Here is a 21608-nt window from a genome sequence, read left to right on the forward strand (position 1 = left end):
AGGATCCCGAGTGCAAATGTAATTTTTTCTCCGCTGGGAAAATATTTTTCTCCTTCGAAAACACCCTTTACCTGCACCTCGACAATTTCTGACGGTGGTCCATTCCCCGACTGTAGTACCAATCCAACCCCTTTCCAGTGTGTGAAGGGGCAGGAGAGGAGTTAATGAATGCTGACAATAATCCATGTGTGTGGGTAATCACAAACCTCCAAGGCTGACCCCCTTTCCCACCTCCTGAGTGGAGTTTATGGATGCAAAGAAAAATCTGCACTTGCTGCACAGATCTCCGCACATGTTAATGGGCTTATGGCCGCTTCTGAGAATTTCTGAGAGGAATAATACATTAAATCTAGTCATAAACATAGGTTTACGACCTAATTTACCATCCTGAATAGACTTCATATAAACGGGTACACATGGTACCCAGCAAACACTGCCAAGCATTATTTTTGGCCTGAGGCCTTGGAAAAGCGTCAGAAAAACCTGATCTGAGGTACACAAAATCGATGTTTTCTCCTCATTGGTGGAGCAGAGCAGCAAGAAAACGTCACCCCATTCCCTTAACACTGCACAGAAGTTCACCTGTTCCGAAACTGACTCAAACATTCACTTTAAAAAATTATAATTTTCACTGTGGTAAGGGTTGATAACACTGTGATGATTTTTTCTGTGAGCACACACTAAGGACTGTGTTCTCCACATTTCAAGTATGAAAGATCAGTGTCTTAGTTTTTTTTTAACAGGATTCCTTTGTTGAAATGCAAGCTACATACATAAAATTATTTATAGGCAGTATAATTTGCTGACTATATTTAGAAATTGATGTACAATCCATGTAACATGGACTAGAGGAAAGTCTGTTTGCCCTATTCAATTGGGTTTTTGCACAACTGCAAACCCTAGTACAGATTTCCTGTAATCTGGCCTGAAGTGTGCAAAAGGTCACAAAAGGCCTGGTTTCAGATGAGTCTCCTCTGCAAGATAAAGTCTTCCATTCGAGCCATCAATTTCCACTCCATCATTCAGATGTTGGTTCTATAGTGCGTAATGTACTCCTAACTGGCCAACCCAACACTGCCCTGGCCCAACTAATTTTGTTACCACCTCATGAGTGGCGAAAAAAAAAAAAAGAGCACATCTCCACCTTCCTGAGATGGTGGCAGAAGCATTCTGTGCCAGCAGACAACAGTTCAGAACCGAACGCATTAGGCACAAGGGTATTTAGTCCAGGAAAACTAGACTTCATGGCAAAATGTCCATCTCTGGGCTGCCTCGCAAACCCTTGGAGTGACACCCTAGCAAGGCTGGAGATTTGAAACCTCACAAGGAAAAAACTCTTGTGGGTACATTTCTGACCTGCCACTGCGAACCTGGGTTCTAATCCCAGCAGCGGCACTTTCTAGAATTTGTGTACCACAGGGGAAATCTCCCTCCCACTCGAACTATAAATACTTGCAACTTTCAAAATGTGTAGTGTAAACATTGAGGCTCTGATTCACAAAAACAGTTCATGGTAAAGGAATAGTACTACAGGAGAACTCTTTCACTCTTACTCTTAGATGACTTTGCGAAGCAGCCCTGAGACATCAGCTCCTTATTAGTAAAAGTCAAAGGAGGGCACAGTCCTTTCTGTGTGTATCAACTGCATGTGAATATTCCTGGAGTATTTCCGTTTTAGATGCTCTGGGGTCAATTCCCTAACACAAGTAAGAGATCGTAAAAGAGTGCTGTAGGAGTCCTACTTTAGGGACTCTAAAATGTATTTGTGTGATGGCCCCAGTGTGTAAAGTCTATGGTTTCAATTGTGTGTCATCATCTCTTGCTGATTTTCGTCATCTGGGTTAGATCCCACATACACAATATACTTTGTGTACAGCACCTCATATTTGAGTAGCTCCTGCTGACATAAAAATGTTCTCCTTTAAGTGTTCTATTAAGGCTCTCTAGAGCTAGGTGCATTATAAATGAAAAAACATACATTTCCAGGTAGGACCTCGCAGTAGGTGATGTGTGAATGTGCAGTGGTAAGTAATGCATGAATATAACAAGTGCCCCCAGACTGTCAAGACCAAAGAGTTTGAACTGCAGCAATGTTTATAACCCTTTGCAGCCGCGGACGGTAGTGGGAGTAGCTGCCGGGCGGTGACATGGGGAGGGTGAGGGGCAGGGTGGGGGGTAGTAAACTATGGGTTACAGAGGTTTACAGGTAAGTAAACATAGAAATAAAGAAAACGAATTTCGTTGCGTGCACTGCATCCCCAAATGCAATGCAGTGCGCGCAACGAAATTTGTTTTATTTATTTATATGTTTACTTACCTGTAAACCTCCGTAATCCATAGTTTACTACCCCCCACCCTGCCCCTCCCCCTCCCCAAGTCACCGCCCGGCAGCTACTCCCACTACCGTCCAAGGCTGACCCTTTGATAGAGCACACGCTGGGGCGGATGTGTGCGTGTGCGTTTACGTTTGTATTGCACCTTTCCAAGATTCCAGTCATCAAATCAGGGCCCGTATTATACAGTAGGTGCATTTTCATTGTTTATGCAGGGCGCACCTTTTAAAAGGTGCGGTCAGCGCAAACAATGAAAATGCACTGCATTATGGTGAATGTGCTGCACCCAGGTCAGCCGCAAACTCGCGCTGACCTGGGGGCAGTATATTCCTGTAAAAAACAGAGTGGCTGCTATGATGCCGCTCCGTGTTTTCACAGTGCAGGCAGCACCCAACTGCACTTTGAAGGGGGAATAGAGATCCCCTTGTAATGTAATGTAATAGACATTTATAGACGACATGGCTACCTCAGAAGAGGTGTCCTGGCACTAGCAGCAGTCTAACGAAAGGATCGACCAAGAGGATATGCCCGAACAAAGAGCCAGGTTTTTAAAGCCCTCCTGAACTCTAGTTCTGTCTCAGTCAGGCGCAGGTGGACTGGCAGAGAGTTCCAGGGTTTTGATATTTTTACTGAAAAGGGCCTGCCAACCTGTCGGTCTTTAGTTCCCGAAGAGTTCCATGAGTGACTGCACCTGCCTGCAAGGGGATGTCTAGTGGGTCGATTCGACCCCCTTTACCCCCTTTAGAGGGCTTCCACCAGGGGACGCACAGACAGTGCACCTCCTGAGAGCTTTTTTGCCTCTGCGCCAACGTAAGAAAAATACGGTACGGGCGCAGAAGAAAGGGGTTTCCTCATTTGCATGGAGCCATGCCCCCATGCAAATGAGGGAACATCCTCTGAAGATAGTGCTGGTGCTTTATGTGCTCTAGCGCTATCGGTATTACGGAAGGGGACGCACAAGCATCTGCGGCCCCTCCTGTAATATCAAAGTGCCCCGGGGTCCCGTAAAGCGGGTGAAAATGCCCATTGCAGCACTGGAGCACTTGTATAATATGGCCCCCGGTGAGCACAATCACTTGTAACATGAATACCATCATGGAAGTTAGTTAGAGTGCCTATTTCATATCTGTGATCAGGTGAATTCACAACATTGCATTCGCCAAGTGGCCTGGGGTGGCCATCCAGACCAGCTCAGAATACCTCACACCATGAAGAACTGGAAGCTGCCATGGGCAGTTCTACTGCAGTTGACATGAACATACCACATCATTGTGTTCCTATGCATCCCACTTCACTTGAATACCGATGGAGTGCCATTGCATGAGATGACTAAACATTTACCGCCTGGCTTCAGCTAGGACAGTGGCAGTATTTCTGCAGTCAATAACTCCTGACCATATAGGGAGGTAGCACTATGGAAGAAATATTACACTCTGCTATCTGTGATTGCACATGGTGACGTTTTGTGAGGTGTGTGCCTCATGCACACAACTGCATTCATTAGCTGGTTTTGTGTTGGGAGAAGCAGGAGAACCATTTGATTTGATTTTAATTTATAAAGCACGGACGAATACTCAAAGGCATCTAGGTGCTACAACCTGATCAGAAAATGAATGGAAAGAGAATGAAGACACAACTGTAAGCCTGGGCGGTGTTCGCGGAGATCCGCAACTCTGCCGCGCTACGCAGAGATCTGCAAGCGGCAGAGTGCATTAGATAAATGCCTTTCACTGTGATTTTTAGCACCGGGTGTTTGTCCGCACTGTGCAATCATCAGGAATGGCACCATGCACAGCGCAAGTGGGTGTTGCTTCCTTCCTGCCGCTCGAGTAGATATTTTACTCAAGTGGCATCTTTCCCAATGCAAATGGATGGTTTCTCAATGCGAGCGGTCGCGATCATATGCAACCACTCGCAATGAAAAATCCGACTGCCCGCATTGAGAAATCTCGCCGGGAGGTTGATCTTCCATGCTTGCGCTCGCCAACTTGACGATGCCGATCGTGAATGAGGAAAAATATCGCTGGGAGGTGGATTTTCCTCGCTTGCACTCGCCAACTTGATGTTCAAGAGCGCGAGCGAGGAACTCCACTACGGAGCGCACAGTTTTCCGGAACTCCACGAGCACCGTGTAATGCGGAGTGCGGAAAACTCCGCAAACTCCGCGAGCGGAGCAGAGTTCACTGCCCAGACTTACACAACAACAGATACCTAAGAACATTCTAGACAGTGACTACAGGGTGAAAAGCCAGGACTTAAAGGCCTTCCTAAATGAAAGCACTTCTGAAAAGTTTTTCAAGTGGGTGGGTAATGAATTCCCCAATTTACCATGACCTCTTGAGGTCTTCTGCGGCCACAAGGTCAAGGTTTAACAATGTTTTTTTCAAAGGTGCTGGAGTGTTTAGGGTATGGGTAGCTTGAGCTAAGATTGCATGTTATGGAGCACTCACTGGACATTCTCCAGAGGTTGATGTGTTAAGTGTGAAGGATCTGCCCCTGTACCTTCGGCAATCCTTGACCTAATGATTCCTAATATTTGGGTCATGGTATTTGCAAATTTTCAGTGAGGTTAGCTTCTCGTCCTTTTATTATAATTGCCCCTAACTTTGGACCAACACAATTTGCAAACATGCAAGTTTATGATCTGGGGTTGGCTTTTATTTCGAAAATCGCTTCTATTACTTGGAATCATGAGGAAGTAGAGTCCGAATTTGCAGCTACTCTTTGTGCAAGAACGCAATGCCTTTACTTCCCCCATATTTCAGAAATGTGTGAAGTTCTCCCAGATTTTGGAAATTACCTAGGGATTTTGGAAATGTTGGCAACTGCCTGCAGATGTCTATTTCCTATAATCCACAGAAAGTGCGGAGAAGCATCCATGGAAAAGAGACATAACTGGGTCCAAAGATGCTGCTATCAATTTAAATCAACCATAAGGAAGGAACGTCTGTAACATAGTCAGAGTTCCACCTAGTGGTGGCGCCAAAGTACCACACAAGGCCCACCAAACTACTTTTTTCTGTGAATTGGAGGCATGCAACGGGCAAAATCCTGGAGCTCTGATAATGCTTGCACTACTTCTGGTTACCAACACTGTAGCCACACCAACCGAGGCATGTATGTATTCAAATGGAAACAACACAGCCTTAGGCAGGGCTCAGTGTGCACCAGCAGGCACAGGATTGTCAAGGAAGACATAAACAGCTTAATCAATTTGTGGGGAGTTTTACCGACAGAACAAGCCCAGACTGGCTGTGGAACGATGCCTAAGTGCTTTGAAACACCGACACAAGACCAGAGCTCGACTGACTAGATACATACTGGGGCAGAGACATTCACGTAAGGGTGCACGGAGATATCCCTTTGGAGGGGAGTCGTTTGCGCTATATTGAAGGCCCATTAACATAACATAACAAAGGAAAGGGAGACAGAAATCCTCATATTTTGATTAGCTTGCCATCTGAACGTTCAGCATCGTTGAAAAATAAACTTAGCTAGAGATTTCTGAATATAGCCTGGTTCATTATTTTGGTGATTACCAGGAGGAAAAAAATATGTTCACTGTCATTTTTGAAGTTTTCTTAGGTTTCCACAAGCACTTTTTACCAAATTTTTTACACAAAAATGTGAAACCATTTCTGCCGATTTTCACATTTTCCATCTATTTAGCAAGGGACAGGCCTGCGAGGTGCAGGCATGGTTCGAGTTGCTTCTTTTAAGCGTGCGGCACAAACATATTCCACGCCACATTTGGGGGGCGGGGGCGGAGGAGAGAGAGAGAGAGAGAGAGAGAGAGAGAGATAGAGACATTTTACTTACCTCGCAAAAGAGACCGGTGACACCACTTGGGCAGCTGCAGAAGAAATGCTTCCCCACTTCCACACAACGGCCTCCATTCTGGCACTTTAGACTGCTGCAGTTCCTAACCTCTGTCCCACAGTCGGGGTCCACATAACCTGGAGGGCAAAGGCACTTGTAATTGTTGCCCAGTACCTGTGGAAGAAAAGAAACATAATCGATATCATACATTTGTTCTATTTAAATGGCCAATTAGTCCAAAACAAGATATGATCTTTATAAAATCAGGGTTTCTTAGAAATCGAGTCACGGATGACCCAGAATTCCTCGAAAACAGATTTTATGCTGTCTTCACTTCCAAATAGATCGAGTCAAATCCTACGTGTGTGCAAAGTCTGATCCTGGCCAGGCCTTCGACTCTCCAGGAGAGGAGGTGGAAATGCAGCCCATCATTTTATGAATCTACTGTGAGAAGAGAAGAGAAGAGAAGAGAAGAGAAGAGAAGAGAAGAGAAGAGAAGAGAAGAGAAGAGAAGAGAAGAGAAAGAGAAGGAGTTAGAAAATGAAGATAGCTAAAACAAATTAAAGAAAATAATTCAAAAAGGAGAAAGATTGGGTTAAAAGTAGGGAAAGATAAGGGAGACCAGAATGTCAACTGTGAGTATTCAGTGATGAAGGTTTCTGCTTAACTTGTTCGGAGCATGTTTTTACAAAATCATCTGAGTACAGCCCTGAATGTCCACTTCCTGTTCCCTTATAGTGTTTTCACACTTCCAGCGTGACAGGACACTGAGGCACAGCAGTCATTCTCTAGAATCTCTGCTGGAGTATAATTTCCAGCGCTCTACACCAGCCAATGGTGGCTCCTCCCCTAAGGCCGAGGAGCATTTCCCCACTGCTCAAAAGGAAAAATAAAATGATAATAACGTATTGTTAGTATCATTTTATTTTTCCTATTGCAGTCAGTGGCGAAGCGGGGCTGGCCAGAGCAGGGGGAGGAGTGGTGGGCACTCCCTAAGTGCACATGAACTGTTTGGCCTTCCCTCTTGGGCTGATCAAACAGTTCATGCGCACTTTACATGTTCCCACCAGGCTGCATTACACATCCTGGTGAGGCACATGCACAGGCTCCCTGTTCCCGTGTGAGCGCCGAACCGCGGCGCTCAGACCAATCACAACACTGCATTGCAGCGTTGTGATTGGCTTAGGGGATCCTGTGTGCCTGGGTGCTTCCTGCTGCCGGCCGGGACAGGAAGATGAAGAGAACGGATTCGGAGGAGAGGCGGCGGGTAAGTCCTTTTTAAACAATTGCATTCCTCCCTCCCCCACCCCACCACCCCCTTCCGTTAGCAGCTGCTGCTGACACCAGTCACTATTTAGCATGATCCCTCTCCATCCAGAGAATATGGAAGCCATTCTATTGCCTCTGTGCTCTTCTGGCGCAGAGTTGTCTTGCTATGCTGAGGTTATCAACAGGTCGTCTGGTCAGATCATCTCTTTGCTTCCAGGTCTGTCTGCCTGTTTGATGATCTGATTCTGCTTACAGGTGCCACCCAGATCCAAGTACAAAGTACACCTGAGATTTAAGGATGTTAGACACTGTGGGTCTGATAAGTCTCACTGCCAGTATAATGTACTTTATTTCTACTTTATTCTGAATTTTCTTGCTCATGGGAACAGAAGCACAGGGAAAAAGAGTGCCTTCCTACCTTGCTTCCAAGGAAGGTGTGCCCCGTAGAAGTCCCAACGCATGAAATACATACAAAATGTCACCTTGTTGTCATGTTTTATCAAAACTTTGATTTGCAAATGTAATCCTATATCAGAGTCCTGTACGCAGCATGAACTACCCACCTGGCACTTCCCTCCATTTCGGCATCGTCCAAGGCACACGTCACTTCCTGTGCACAATGATAAAGAACAGACAGTATTTAGTAATGGAATTGTATAAAAACTCACAATGAAGACCAACTATGCTATTGCATTTGGGAGCTGCACTTCGGTGAGCACAGCTATCAAGGCAAAAAGGCAACATAGAGGCAGGCAAATTCTAGGAAAACGATCCCACGTGATCAACACAATCTCAACAACAGGGTAAACGACTACCAACATTATCTGTGATCAAACAAAAGATAAACCAGTACACCATGCCTCCGATCCAGACAGAAGCTCAGATTCACTGGAGAGCAGAATCACAAACACAATAAACATAAAAGGTGTCTTTCTCACCTTGACAGCGGTAAGTTATCTGAATGCAGCTGTCATCAATCATATATCCACCCAAGTAAACGGGTTTGTGGACAAACACACATTCCAATCACTGAAATCTGTGATTGAAATTATGGACCTTCCAAGGGACCTAGGGGCATATATATCAACATCTCCATTTGCGATTCTCAAATAGCGATTTTTAAAGAATCGCTATTTGAGAATTGCAAAACGGGATGTATTTAAACAATCGCAAAACTTTTGCGATTTCTTAAAATTCCTTAACCCCTTCAGTGCCCGCCCCTTTCCCCGCCCAGTGCCGGCCGTTGCATTAGCGGGCGGGGTCTATGACGAGCTGGACTCGTCATGGGCACAGCGCCACCGCGGCCCATGACGAGTCCAGCTCGTCATGGGCACTGAAGGGGTTAATTGCGAAATCGCAATTAAGTAATACCTTCCCATTCATTCCTATGGGCCAGGAGACCCATAGGAATGAATGTGAAGTAATTCTCAAATTGCGATTCGCAATTTGCTAATCGCAATTTGAGAATAATTTCAAAGGTGCAAGGGTGTCATGATGACACCCTGATGCACCCCTGAAATGAGCATGTGTGCGCTTATGGCGCACATACATGCCCTAAGGACATGTATGTGCGCCACGTGGCACTTTGTAAAATTCAAAACAGTGCATTTTGAAAGGAAATCGCAAATTACCACCAACTAGAAGTTGGTGGTAATTTGCGATTTCTTAAGGATAATTCGCAAAACTTGGGTGCGTGTTACATATCATTTAAGAAATCGCATTTTGCGATTTCTTAAATGCTTACGCAAAATTGAGAAATCGCTAAATTAGCAATTCCTTAATTTTGCGATGAGATATTGGCTCATACATCTCGATTAGCGATTTTTAATCGCAAACGCTGTTATTTTGCGAATCGCAGCGTTTGCGATTAAAAAATCGTTTGATACATATGCCCCCTACATCGTAGCTAAAAATATGAAAGTCAAGTAGATCTATTTTGTGATCAAGCATAACTCAGTCTACAGAATGTAATCACAAGCAGTCCAACAAGTCACAGCAGTGAACAGATTCAATGTAAAAAACGAGAAAGGACACCAGAAGCTTTCTATAACCAATAGACAAAGCAACCAATCAAATGTATTATCAACACAGAGGTAGGCAACAAATCCACGAGTGTTCCCACAAAAGGTGGCCTGCACTGATCAAGCATGAAGTATGCATGCAGGCTGTATTTAACTAGTCACCAGAACGAAACAGATACAGTACAGGGTGCCAATATTTGGGCAAGCCAAACATACTTATAGAATCAAGTACAAACTAGTGGGCCTTATTTTGTTGGCCCGTAGCTGTTAAAGTGGTAATTCTAGACAAGTTAATCCATTGATTCCTTTCTTGTATCCCTCAGATATTCTAATGTTTTTCTCTTCCTCCAAGACACTCTGATGTTTTCTAAGGAACCAAAACAGATTCTGTTTGGGAACTGCAGAAACCGCCCATCTGATTTTACATGGGTCCAGCATAAACTTACATTATCAGATGCAATTTGTCACCCACTCAAGCACCAACCAATTTACTCTTCTCTAGCCAACACGTGGATTGCGAACAGGTCCTGTTTGCTACCAATTCTGAGATCATTTGATGTACTTTAGCTGAGACCAACACAGATACTAGCTCACACAACATACTGGAGTGGCTGGGAGAACATGGCGGCCGGCTGATAGCCCTGGTCGCGAGCGCTGCAAACCGATGGCAACTTTTCCACTCTAATTTCATCTTAACGGCTCAATTCATACCGGTTTCTTGCGTGTGGCCGTGGGGTGTGGAGACGGAGAGCGGGTGTGCCGTTGCTGCTGTCTGCTGTTTGCTGTCTGTGGCTGCAGTGAGTTGAGGCTGCCGGTGTCTCTGAGGCATCGGCATCAGCGAGGCGAGAGAGCCGGAGCAACGCAGCTGGTGAACGGAGCGTTGATCCTGGAAGCATACTGGAGGTCGGGCAGGCTCTGCATGACAGCGGAGTCTCCGGTTTTTGCACGGAAGAATTGCTCCCAGTGCTCTTGGTGCCTGGTTTTCCCGGATTTCGGCACGAGCGACTGCGGTGTGTGACCGGGGATTGCTCGGGATTGGGTCTCGCGCCCTCCCCACTTTTGCCGGTTTTCAAAAGAAAGGAATATCGCTGGCTCTCTACACTTTGGGTTCGGGTGAGTGGGTGAGGGGGCCGAAGCCTGATGCCTGATATATGCCTGCTATATGTCAATACTTTTGACACATGCTGTGCTAATATATGTGGGGGCATCACGGAGATGATAGCGCCTCTGAAGATTGATACTTTGTAGGTTTGACAGGATTATTAAAAAGGGGTTTCTCCTCATGAATCATCATCCGGTAGATAGAAATGTTAAGTATTTAATAAATAGGGCTTTTGGTCCAAAGCAGCAAGTCTTTATCACCAAACGCAAATCTTAGTGTCCAAGCAAACGTTTAGGGGTCCCCCCTATTAATCCTATGAAGCTCCTGAACATTATGACTATAATAGAATTCTAGGGCGTATTCAGGGCTCAGAACCTCCAAAGACCCTAAACTATCTAGATTTGAACTCTCAACATACAGATTCCATACACCTTTCATTCCTTCATAAAAACGAGCTAGAAGGGACTGCCTGCATGAATTCATCCAGGAAAAAGGGTCGTGGCAATAAGAAGGGTCTTTCTCAATCCAAAGTATCAGAAGCATCAGTACAGGATAAAAGTACTACCTTGGACACTAAACCAATCTCAGGCCCCTTAGGTCCTAAGGAGCCTGTAATTCTTGAACCGACAAACCCCCCTGAGGTTAACGACAACTATAGGAATTCCGCTCCATTGATCCCAGTACTAACTGGGGGGCCTTCTTTAGTGTTGGATGAGAACCCTCCTCTCTCTTTTAAAAAGAAAACGGAAGATGGCTGGGACTTAATACACTTACTTCCAAAGCGCTCCATCAAACAAACTAACAAAAACCAAAGGGCTCAAAACACTGGAACCAAAACAGCAGTAGTTTCTACAAGGGCTGCTAAAACAGCAATAAAAGAACAATTGAAGAAGGCCCCTCTTATTAAAACCACTCCTTCATTGCGTTCCTTTTTCAAAATACAAGGCAAGCCAGCATTAGTATCAGAGACTTGGTCCTCTACAGAAACCCCTCTAGCCATATCACCTTCTCTCCTGTCCTCAATGGAGTCTCCTAATAAATATCAAGCACTTTTGTTAAACGATCAGGAGGCAGACAAAGATCACTCCACAGTAAAGCAGGTAGCTCAGCCTTCTCAGATGGAGGGTCATACATCTTTACCAAGCTCAAACTCTGGTACCCCTTCATCAGTACTAGACAATGACTTTTCTATGAACAGCGGTATGGGGGGCGATATTGGAGGTCTTGTGGCTACACTATTAAATGAAATGAAATAGGATTTGCCAAGTCGGAAAAAAACCAACAGAAAATTCAGGCTACATGTGAAACACTAGAGGGCAAATTCAATGCATTATTGGAAAGGGTAGTGACTGTGGAGACGGCCCTGGAGCAAATTAAGGAGGAAGTGAGACTCTGCCAAAGTAACAATGAAAGAGCCTCGGTTACTGAGAAAGACCTCCGAGACAAAATTGAGATCCTGGAAAATAACTCCAGGAGGAATAACCTGCGCATAATGAATGTCCCGGAAGCTCAAGAAGGGCAAAATATGAGGTCCCTTTGTTATAAACCTCTTAAAACAATTTGTTCCTGAAATGGATGAAAAAGATCTAGATAGCGATATACAGAGGACCCACAGAGAACCATTTAGACTAAATAAGGATAGGAAAAATCCACGAAGGATTTTAGTCAACTTCAAATCCTACACAATAAAAGAACGTATCCTGAATAAAGCCCTAATCTCAGGAGTCCTAACTAAAGACGGTTATAATTATAAAATCCGCTCGGACATTTCCAAGGCTACGTCTGATAGGCAATGGGCTTTAGGGAATATTCATGCAAGACTTAAGGGCAGAAGGCGCCACTGTGCAAATGAAATTTCTAGCACTTCTCCGCATAATGTGGCGCAATAAAACATACAATATAAGAGATCCACAGGAGGTGGAATTGTTTCTGGAACGCATGAAATCCAATAGAAACACATAGCCTAATGAGCCAAATTGTATTAATGCCTCGGTTGCAGTTCTCAAATAGGGCAACTAGGATTGCCCATGACAGTGGGGAGGGTTCTCCAGGGTGGACACATTTTTAGGTTTTCTTTTTTCTCACAATTTATTTTTTGGTGGGGAGCATTGGGGAGAAAATGGAAAAAAAATATTTGTTCGATATGTAAAATGTATAGCAATTAGGATCAAAATTGATTCAGTAGAAAGGTAGCCCAATGTCTGATTTAAAAATATTAACATGGAATGTAAATGGTTTAAGAACGAAGGGCGGAGGCAAAAGATTTTTTGAGTATCTTAAACAGGTATCTTTAGATATAATTATACTACAGGAAACCCATCTTCTTAGGGAAGAATGGCTCAAGTTTCCTAAAAATGAGAGCTGGATTGGAGAAACAGTCTGCACAACCCAGTCATGTAATATTAAGGGTGTCTCAATTATCTTGAGAAAATCTCCATATTGCACGTTGGTTACACAAATGGCAGATACAAGAGGTAGATGGGCCATAGCCAATATTAAATATCGAGATTGTGCATTGTCCATAGTGGGCTATTATGGCCCCCACAACACGGATGACCCCGAGCCTTTGTCTTCCTTGTATGCCAGATGATAATGCTACTCACACCTATTATTTTGGGAGGAGACTTTAATATTTTATTAGACCCTAAGACGGATAGATATCCCCCTAGTAAAACTCTTAACTTACCTAAGATGCGACAATGTTTGTCCACGCTCATGGAAGATTTGAACTTAATTGATATATGGAGAACTAGAGGTAATCATCTCAATAAATATACTTATAAGAACTACAAGTACGGACATACCTCAAGAATAGATTTCTTTTTGGTTGATAAAACATTAAGCAACAGAGTTAACTTAGTGCGACACAATCCGGCACACTTATCAGATCACTCCTCAGTTCAAATATTCATAAATTATGGGCCAATTAAGAGTGAAAAGAGGTGGACTTTAGATCGGTCTCTTTTATTAGATCAAGAAGTTATCGATAGCTTGAAAACAACAACTGAAAATTATTTTAAGGAAAATAGTGGGGGAGAAGTCTCAGACATAATAGTTTGGGAAGCATTTAAAGCTGTTATTAGAGGGACATCAGTCGGCATAGCAGCGGGTAAAAACAAAATCAAGAATTCTAAAATTTTGAGGTTGGAATCAGACTTATTAGAACTACAAACAAAAATAGACTGTTCAACGTCAGAAGAAGATCAAGAAAAGTTAATAAATGAGAGTTTGGTAAAGAAACAAGAACTATCACTTTTCCTAGAGAAAAGGATAAGAGAAAGATGGCAAGCTAGTTCTCTAGCTAACTATGAATGGGGGGAGAGCTGTGGGAGGCTTCTAGCTTGGAAGCTTAAGACTGATTCCAACAGAAGTAAGATAACCGCTATTCACAAAGAAAATAGTACTCAACTGATTGAGGACAAATTAGGCATAGAAGAGGCTTTTGAGTCCTTTTTTCAGACACTTTACGGGGAGGTGCTGGTACCTCGGCAAACATCAATTGAAGCTTATTTGAACAAATCACTGACCCCTAAACTTGATAGTGTTTCCTGTAGTATTCTGAACGATCAGATCACCCAGAAGGAGGTACTAGATATAATGAATAATCTTAAAAGAAATAAAGCAGCAGGCCCAGATGCCCTACCAAATGAAATCTATATCGTTCTGAAAGACCTACTAGCTCCTATACTGACAAATTTATTTAATACTATCTTTCTTGAGGAGTTTCCAATCCCTAAATCTTGGCACGAAGCCACAATTAGCCTGATTTTAAAACCGGGGAAAGATCCCACTCATTGCGAATCGTACAGGCCAATTTCGCTTCTTAACTCCGATAATAAAGTGTACAGCCAGATATTGGCTAAAAGACTTGGTTCTCTCTCTAACAAATTAATACCTGAGGACCAAAAGGGCTTTATTAGAGGGAGACACTTGCATGACCCAACACACCAATTGATAGGAGCCATAGATATAGCAACCCATGAGAAGGTACCTTTAGCAATATTTACCTATGATGCAGCCAAGGCGTTTGACCGAGTTAACTGGTCGTACTTGCACCAAGTTATCACTTACTACAATCTAGGTCAACATTTTGCTAAGGCGATAGCAAATATTTATACTGCCCCGAATGGGAAAATATTGATAAATGGTGCTACAACTAACAGTGTTCAAATTAAGAGGGGCACAAGACAGGGGTGTCCCCTTTCCCTATTACTTTTCAACTTATACATAGAGCCCCTGGCCAATACAATTCGAATCTCTAATGATCTTATCCCCTTCAGTTTCAATAATTGGGAGTTAAAAGTGGCACTATTCGCCGACGACTTGATGGTCTATTCAAACAATTTAACAGAGACAACTATCATTATGAATGAATTGTTGACAAATTTTGGGGAGATTTTTGGGTATCAAATAAATCAACAAAAAACGGAGATTAAGCAGTGGAATTTACCCCTTTCCCAACACGACTCCAAGAGGGAAATTCGGTATCTAGTGATCCAAATTCGAGAAAACATCGATGAAATTGCCCATGCAAACTTGTTACTAAGAATCAAAGAAATTAGGAGATTATTTAAATCATGGTCCTGTCTATCCTTATCCTTTATAGGGAGAGTCAATGTAATAAAAATTACTATCTTGCCCAAGTTTACCTTTGTTTTTAATGCTATCCCTCTGGAGTTCAACGTATTTCAAATAAAGAAGATCCAAAGTGAGTTGAACTCCTTTATTTGGGCATCTAAATTGTCTAGGATAGCCTGGAAAAACTTGAGCCAAAAAAAACATCGAGGAGGGATTGCTAGCCCAGATCTTCTAATGTATTATAGGGCTTTTCACTTTAAAAACATATGACACCTCTTTCAAGATTATGCCTCGTACTCCCTTTACTGGAAAGCATTAACAAATCATAGTAACTGTTTGTACAAGTTTGGACATCCAAGATTTTTCAAGAAAATTAAGTTAAAGGTACTGAGAGCAGCATGTAAACTTTGTTCTGATATAAGGAAAATTTGGAGCTACCCATACTACAGTTCACAAGCTCTGATTTGGAATTCGCCCGGTACTCCTGAATGTTTGCAGGATTCCTTAGCTCTTCCCTTGAAAAGATCTGGAATAACAACATGGGGAGATCTTTTAGAAAATGGTAACTTAAAATCATGGGAAGACTTGGCAATGTTAACTGCGAATGGAATCTCGAGGTTCAAATTTTACCAATTGACTAACTGGGTTAAATCTCAATCCATTGGACCAGAGGACTCCATAATTGTAGGGGGCGATCTACATAAAGCCCCTGGAAAGAAAGAAGTCGCGAAGTGGTATTGGTCCCTGGTAGAGAAGAAGGAATCGGACTATGATATCCCAGATTATAAATGGAAGAGGATCTTTCCGGCTGAAGACCTGCAACAGGCTTGGCAAGTATCTTATACTTACTTGTGGTATACTACTATCTCTGCATCGTTGAGGAAAAATTATTTATTTACCTTGCACAGATCCTACTGGACCCCTGGGAAGCTCTCCAAAATGAATATCCAGTCGACGAAAAAATGCCCAAAATGTGGGGAGAATGAAGCAAATGACATCCATATGTTGGAGGGCGTGGTTTGGACGCCGATCGGGATGGCGGCGTGAGCCTGCAGCTCCGTGCCTAATCCCCGATATTTATCCTGAACTCCGGCCAACACGCGCCGCAGCTGGCGCGAACCTGCTGCGTTGAGCACCGGGACAGCGGTGGACGCCGCGCACGAGACGGCGGGGGCCCAGGCGAGGTGCTAGAGCCGGGACACGGAGCGGGACGAACGGCGTATGCTGCACAAGATGGCGGCGGCCCCAGACGGAGGAGAATAAACAACCCCAGACGGAGGCTGGTGACCGCGGAGCAGCCGGCCGATGGTGTAGCGGAGCGGGGCTGATTGCCTATTGCCCGGGGCTCCGGGACCACGGTGTTGGGGCGCGGCGCTCTCCGCCGTAGCGGTGACGACGGATCCCGCCGGCCCCTCCCCCCCTCGGGGCACCCGACACAGACTACGGAGGGGACAGCGGAGCCGGCGCTGGACACCGGAGCAAGGCGCCTGCCCGCGGGCGAATGCGGCAGCTGGGCTGCGGAGGGGGCAAGAGCGAGAACTGCGGAGGAGCTGGCGGCGGAGCCGGACGACTCGCGCCCGTTGGTGGTGATGGATGGTGATGGCGGCCTGAAGAGATAGCCGCGCTGGGCTGCGGGAGAGCTGCGGAGCGGAGGGCCTGCGGACCGCGTGGAGGCGCCCCCCCCCCCGGAGGTGAGGTTGACCCATTGGGGTGAACTGAGCGGGAGCCCGCGCTGTGTGCGCTGTCGTTGGGTGAAGCCGCGGAGGACCCGTGCGCTGGTGGCGGGTGGCCTTGGCGCGAGGACGACCTGCTGGATGCGAGCGGGGGGGCCCTGAGCTGCTGGGCTGCCGGGCCCTGGGGGAGCGGACCGCCCCGAGGAGCACATTGAGAACGGGGAGCGGGTGCCGGGCCCTGGCTCTTCGCTCCCGGAGTGGACGGACAGCGAACTAGACCTGCCTGCTGGTGGGGCCCTGAACTAGAGCTGGTGCAGGGCGGGATGGCCACGAAGGGTGTCGCGCCGCATGTGCCCCCTAGGCACGACCGGGCGGCGGAATCGGCCGCAGATGGAGGACCCCAAGATGACCCGGGGGACACAGCGCAGGAACGGCGCCTAAACAAACGGCTGGATGGGATCCTGGAGGCCATCACGGCGACCAAGGAGGCCTTGCATCAGGACATAGCGCAGGTTGCTACTGGGCTGGGACTCTTAAGGGCCGATCATGCCAAACTGGCGGACAGAGTCAAAGACAACGAGGTGGCGATCCGGGAGCTCAAGCCGGCGGCGGCGACCGCAGAACGCAAAATCGCTGAGATCCTGGGCCGTTTGGCGACACTGGAGAGGCGAGCGGAAGACGCCGAAGGTCGCAATCGGAGAAATAACGTGAGGGTGGTGGGCCTGCCGGAAAAAGTTGAAGGGGATGACGCCGTGGCATATATGGAGGACTGGTTCAGGAAGACCGTGGCCCCGGAGGGCCTCTCCCCCTTCTTCTCCCTGGAGCGGGCGCATAGGGTCCCGGCTCGCCCGCCGGCGCAGGGCCGCCCTCCCAGACCCATGTTGGTTAGGCTACAGCATTATAGGGACAGGGACCTGTTGATCCAGAAGGCGCGTGCAAATGGCCCCTTCCAGGTGGCCAACAGCTCGGTCACGGTGTTCCCAGATTACACGCAGGAGGTACAGAAGAACAGGGCTTCCTTTCTGGCCGTAAAAAAGGAACTACGGATCGAGGGCCTACAGTACTCCCTGCTGTTCCCAGCGAAACTGCGGGTAATCCTGAGCGGGACGACCCACTTCTTTCAGACCCCTTAGGAAGCGTGGACATGGCTGGAGTCGTATCGGGCGGGCACGGCCCGGGGAAGGACGGAGGAAAAAGGGAGGCAGAAACCGGCCCAAGTGCGGAAGTCTCAACGTATCCGCAAGCGCAACAAACTTCAGAGAGCGGAGCGGGATGGACAGATGGCGGATGACAGGCGGAGGGCGCTGGCAGCGACGGCGATCATAACGGGCTCTCAAGGGGAGCAGACTTCAGTGGGCTCGGATTCTGGCGAGGAGGCCGGGCAGTCCGGCGGAGAGATGTCGGAGGTTGACGGCTCCGGGGGGCCGGTGGTCACCCCACAGACGGCGGATGGACTATTTGACGGGTGATGCGGAGGGTGGGGCCACATTTGTGACTCTGGGCTCTGACTGGGGGTCCCGGTGCTCGACGGACATGCAGGTATGGTGTTGAGACATTCGGGGGATGCTGGGTGCGGGGCGGGGGGCTTGGCCTGCCCTAGGTCGGTTCTGACCACCCTCGAGCGGCCCTTAAGGCTTTCTGTGGAGACGACCACAGATTAGGGACGGTTTGGTGGGTTGCAGGTTTGGATGGGGGCTGATAGTGTGTTATTAGGTCCTGTTCTGGGGAGTGGGTGGGGGGGAAGTTGTGGGGTTGTTTTGGTTGCGGGGTTCTGTTGCGCTGCTGTAGGTGGGCCTGGGATGTTGGGGTGCTGGGGGGGTACGGGTTGCAATGGGGACATTACCTGATTTGAAATGCCTCACGTGGAATGTTCGTGGCCTCCGCACTATGTCAAGACGACACAAGGTCCATGCCCATCTGGTGAGGCGAGGCATACAAATCGCACTCCTGCAGGAAACTCACTTAACTCAACAGGAACTCACTGCGCTGCAGAGGAGATGGCGTGGCCAGGTGTTTGGGACTACATGCTCAGCGTTTGCCAGGGGAGTGTTGATATGGGTGCGGGCAGGAATCCCATTTCAGGCCACGACTCAGTTGGTGGACCCGGGGGGTAGATTTGTGGTGGTGGAGGGGAGGCTCTATGGTCAGGATGTGGCCTTATGCAGTATATATGCCCCCAACACGGATCAGGCCCGCTTTTTTGTTAGCCTGACGGGTTCCTTGGCGCACTTTTTGGCGGGCCCCATATTGATAGGAGGGGACTTCAACTCGATCACTGATGTGGCACTGGACCGGTCGCATCCGCCATTGGCTGACTCGCCGGTGCGCCGATTAGCGGCGCACAGGGCGGACTGGCAGGAGAGGTGGGGGCTGATAGATGTGTGGAGGGAGCAGCATCCGGGACACAGGGACTATTCCTTCTTCTCCGCGTTACACGCGCTACACGTTAGGATAGATGCTATGTTGTGCAGCAGGGACTTGGCGCCAGTGATGGCCCACACGGAGTACCTCACTAGAACTATATCGGACCACAACCCGCTGCTGTTGACGCGGCAGTGGCGGCGGCCGAGATCGGCGGTCCCGACATGGCGCTTGAGGCCAGAGGCATTGGAAGATCCAGTGTTTAGTGATACGGTCAAGCGGGGCGTAGAGCAGTACTTTACGGAGAATGAGGGTTCAACGGCCACGAGGGCGATGGAATGGGATGCCATGAAGGTGGTGACCAGAGGCGTTTGTATGGGAACATTTGCGAATGTGAGGACTACTATCCTGACGGCTCTGGAGAAGGCGGAAGGGGTGTTGAGGGAACTGGAGCAGCGTAGGCCTGAGCGACCAGAGTTGCAGGACAGGCTGCTTGAGGCGAAGGAGGTGGTAGCGACGGAAAATGAGCGGCTGCGGGGCTTTGACTACAAGCGGTATCTCGTCAGAGTCCATGCGGAACGGGACAAGGTAGGAACGCTACTGGCTAGACTAGCGAACCCGGAACCCCGGGGCTGCCCGGTTCTAAGTATTAGAACGGAGACGGGGGAGATGGTTTACTCGCAGGGGGCGGTGCTCCAGCGGTTCAGGTCATACTATTCGGTCCTCTATGAGAGCCAGTTGGGGGTGGAGAACTCCGAGATAACTGATTATCTGGCGACTCTCTGCCTCCCCCGGGTAGATGCGGAAACTGCGATGGTGCTGGGAGGCCCCATTACGCTGCAGGAGATTCGGGTGGCTATTAAGCAGATGGCCAGAAACAAAACGCCGGGGGTGGATGGCCTGCCGATCGAATTCTACGCGCAGTTTGTGGATGCCTTAGCGCCCAGGCTCTTGCTGGTCTACACTGAGGCCATGGAGCTGGGGAGACTCCCCCAGTCGATGAGGGAGGCCTTGGTGGTGCCGTTGTTGAAGCCCGGCAGGGATGCCTCGGATGTGACGTCATATAGACCTTGGTCTATGCTGACGGTCGACTACAAAATATTGAGTCGCATATTAGCCACTAGATTATTACCGCACATGACCAAACTGGTCCACGGGGACCAAGCCGGTTTTATCCCCACCAGGAGCACAGCCTGGAATATTCGCCGCCTGGTCCGTATTATGGACAGCGTCTGGGACCCAGCACAGCGGCCGGCAGTGCTCGCCGTGGACATTGAAAAGGCTTTCGATAGCCTCGAGTGGGGATACCTCGACGCGGTGCTCGAGAAGTCCGGCCTGGGGGAGGGGTTCGGACGTTGGACACGGGTCCTTTACTCCTCTGCTACGGCCAGGGTGCGGCTGGGAGCGGTCGTGTCCGCAGCATATCCAGTACGCAGGGGCACACGGCAGGGTTGCTCGTTATCTCCCCTGTTGTTCGCCTTGGCGATGGAGCCTCTGGCGGCGCAAGCGCGGACAGGAGCGGCGTACGGCGGGGTTCGTTGTGGGGAGGAGGAACATCATATATCCCTGTACGCGGATGACCTCCTGCTGTACCTGGAGGACTCCGGTGATGCCTTGGAGGGGGCTGTGGAGATGCTCTCGCGCTTTGGCGAGCTCTCGGGCCTCAGGGTCAACTGGACCAAAACCTGCGTTTTCCCGCTGCGGGCAGATGTCCCGTATTGCCCTCCCACTCGGGATGTGGTATGGGAAGCTAAATGCTTTACTTACCTGGGAGTCCGGATATACCACGATGTCGAAAATCTCTTGGACGGTAATGTAGGGCGCTGCATAAGGGCATTGAGGGGGTGCATGGCCTTCTGGGCTGCCCTCCCGCTCTCGGTGCTGGGCCGGGTCGCGTTGCTGAAGATGGTGGCTCTGCCCCGACTGCTCTATTACTTCCGCACACTGCCGATATGGATCCCGCAGCGGGTCTTTAAAGAATTGAAGTCGCAGATCATCAGCTTCCTATGGGGGACGGGACGGCGACGGGTAGCCCTGACGGTTCTGATGCGGCCTAAACTAGAAGGGGGACTGGCGGTCCCCGATTTTGAATTATACTACCTAGCGGCGCAGCTACAAGTGCTGACACAGAACGTGGCCAGGGTATTCCGGGGCCCGGAGCTGGGACGAGGGACGGGCATCCAGAGACATGTCCTGTCTTATATAGTCATGCAACAGAAATTAGACCTGAGAGATTTGTCCATCGAGGAGCGGACTCTCCGGCTATGCTGGCAGAGGGGCATGCGGAGAGCAAAGACGGTACGACCTTATGCACCGAAGATCCCGCTGGGGATGCTGACTGCGCTGCCGCATGGAGGCGACTGGTCCCCGCTAGCGGAGTGGGAGGAGCTGGGGTTGCAGATGGTGGGGGACCTCTATATAGATGGGGTGCTAGCCCCCTTCGGGGCTTTGC

The 21608-nt window shown here is 48.0% G+C and overlaps 1 protein-coding gene across 1 annotated transcript in view; it reads right to left on the reverse strand.

Annotated features, from left to right (window-relative positions):
- Positions 1–21608, reverse strand: part of LOC146798410 (uncharacterized) — a 492519-nt gene that overhangs the window by 47711 nt on the left and 423200 nt on the right. The window contains exons 11-12 of the mRNA XM_085625670.1: positions 7985–8031; positions 6153–6326 (exon numbers count right to left, since the gene is read on the reverse strand). Of these exons, the coding sequence (XP_085481796.1) occupies positions 6153–6326; positions 7985–8031 (221 nt within the window). The remainder of the gene's footprint in view (positions 1–6152; positions 6327–7984; positions 8032–21608) is intronic.

The sequence above is a fragment of the Triturus cristatus genome, chromosome 9 (genome assembly GCF_964204655.1).
Source record: "Triturus cristatus chromosome 9, aTriCri1.1, whole genome shotgun sequence".
In the NCBI taxonomy this organism is placed as follows: domain Eukaryota; kingdom Metazoa; phylum Chordata; class Amphibia; order Caudata; family Salamandridae; genus Triturus; species Triturus cristatus.